Genomic DNA, 774 nt, shown 5'->3' with positions numbered 1-774 from the left:
CGCTGCTGTCCTTTGTACTGAAGCTCTCTCGAAGAGCAGCAGCTGTTGCTGCGAGGGGTGTATCTGCTGCGCCAGGAGGAGGCAGCACGCCATCAGCAGCAGCAGCAGCAGCAGCAGGAGCAGCAGAGACTCCTGCTGCAGCCTCACCAATTGATAGGGTTCGATTTGCTGCTGCTGCATTTGCTGCTGCTGCGTCTGCTGCTGCGTCGTTTGCTGCTGCTGCTCCTACTGCTGCTGCTGTTGCTGCTGTTGCTGCTGCAGTGCTCGAGCCCCCTGCAGCAGCAGGCGAAGACTGCACAGCTGCTGAGAGCCCTCGCTCTGCGTCGCTAGTTTTGCTGCTGCTGCTGCTGCTGCTGCTGCTGCTGCTTTTGCTGCTCTTGCCCTTGTTACTGTTGCTGCTGCTGCTGCTTTTGTTCTTGTTACCGCTGCTGCTGCTGTTGCTGCTGCTGCTGCTGCTGCTGCTGCTGCGGGAGCCCTTTTTCTTCTGTCCGTTTCTCTCCTTCTGCAGCAGATCCACCACCAGCGCCCGCACCCTGAGGAGGCAGCAGCGCAGCAGCAGCACAGCAGTGCATCAGCAGCAGCAGCAGCAGCAGCAGCACGACAGCAGCAGCAGCAACGACAACAACAGCAGCAAGCCAGCAGCAGCTCGACATCAGCACCAGCAGCAAGATATGATAGTTGTGGTGCTGCATATAGTGAGACCAGTGAACGCAGACATCTGCATGTGTTGCTGCTGCTGCTGCTGCTGCAGCAGCTGCTGCAGCTGCTGCAGCA

At 59.2% G+C, this 774-nt stretch overlaps 1 protein-coding gene across 1 annotated transcript in view; it reads right to left on the bottom strand.

Moving 5' to 3' along the window:
* Positions 1-774, bottom strand: part of EMH_0066940 (uncharacterized protein) — a gene marked incomplete at both ends in the record, with an annotated part of 6180 nt that overhangs the window by 3810 nt on the left and 1596 nt on the right. The window contains 1 exon segment of the mRNA XM_013498564.1: positions 3-533. Within this exon segment, the coding sequence (XP_013354018.1) occupies positions 3-533 (531 nt within the window).

The sequence above is a fragment of the Eimeria mitis genome, genomic scaffold (assembly GCF_000499745.2).
Source record: "Eimeria mitis Houghton genomic scaffold, Emh_scaff3527, whole genome shotgun sequence".
NCBI lineage: Eukaryota > Apicomplexa > Conoidasida > Eucoccidiorida > Eimeriidae > Eimeria > Eimeria mitis.
Note: the sequence above shows the minus strand (reverse complement) of the source record. Positions and strands in the feature narration are given on the sequence as shown.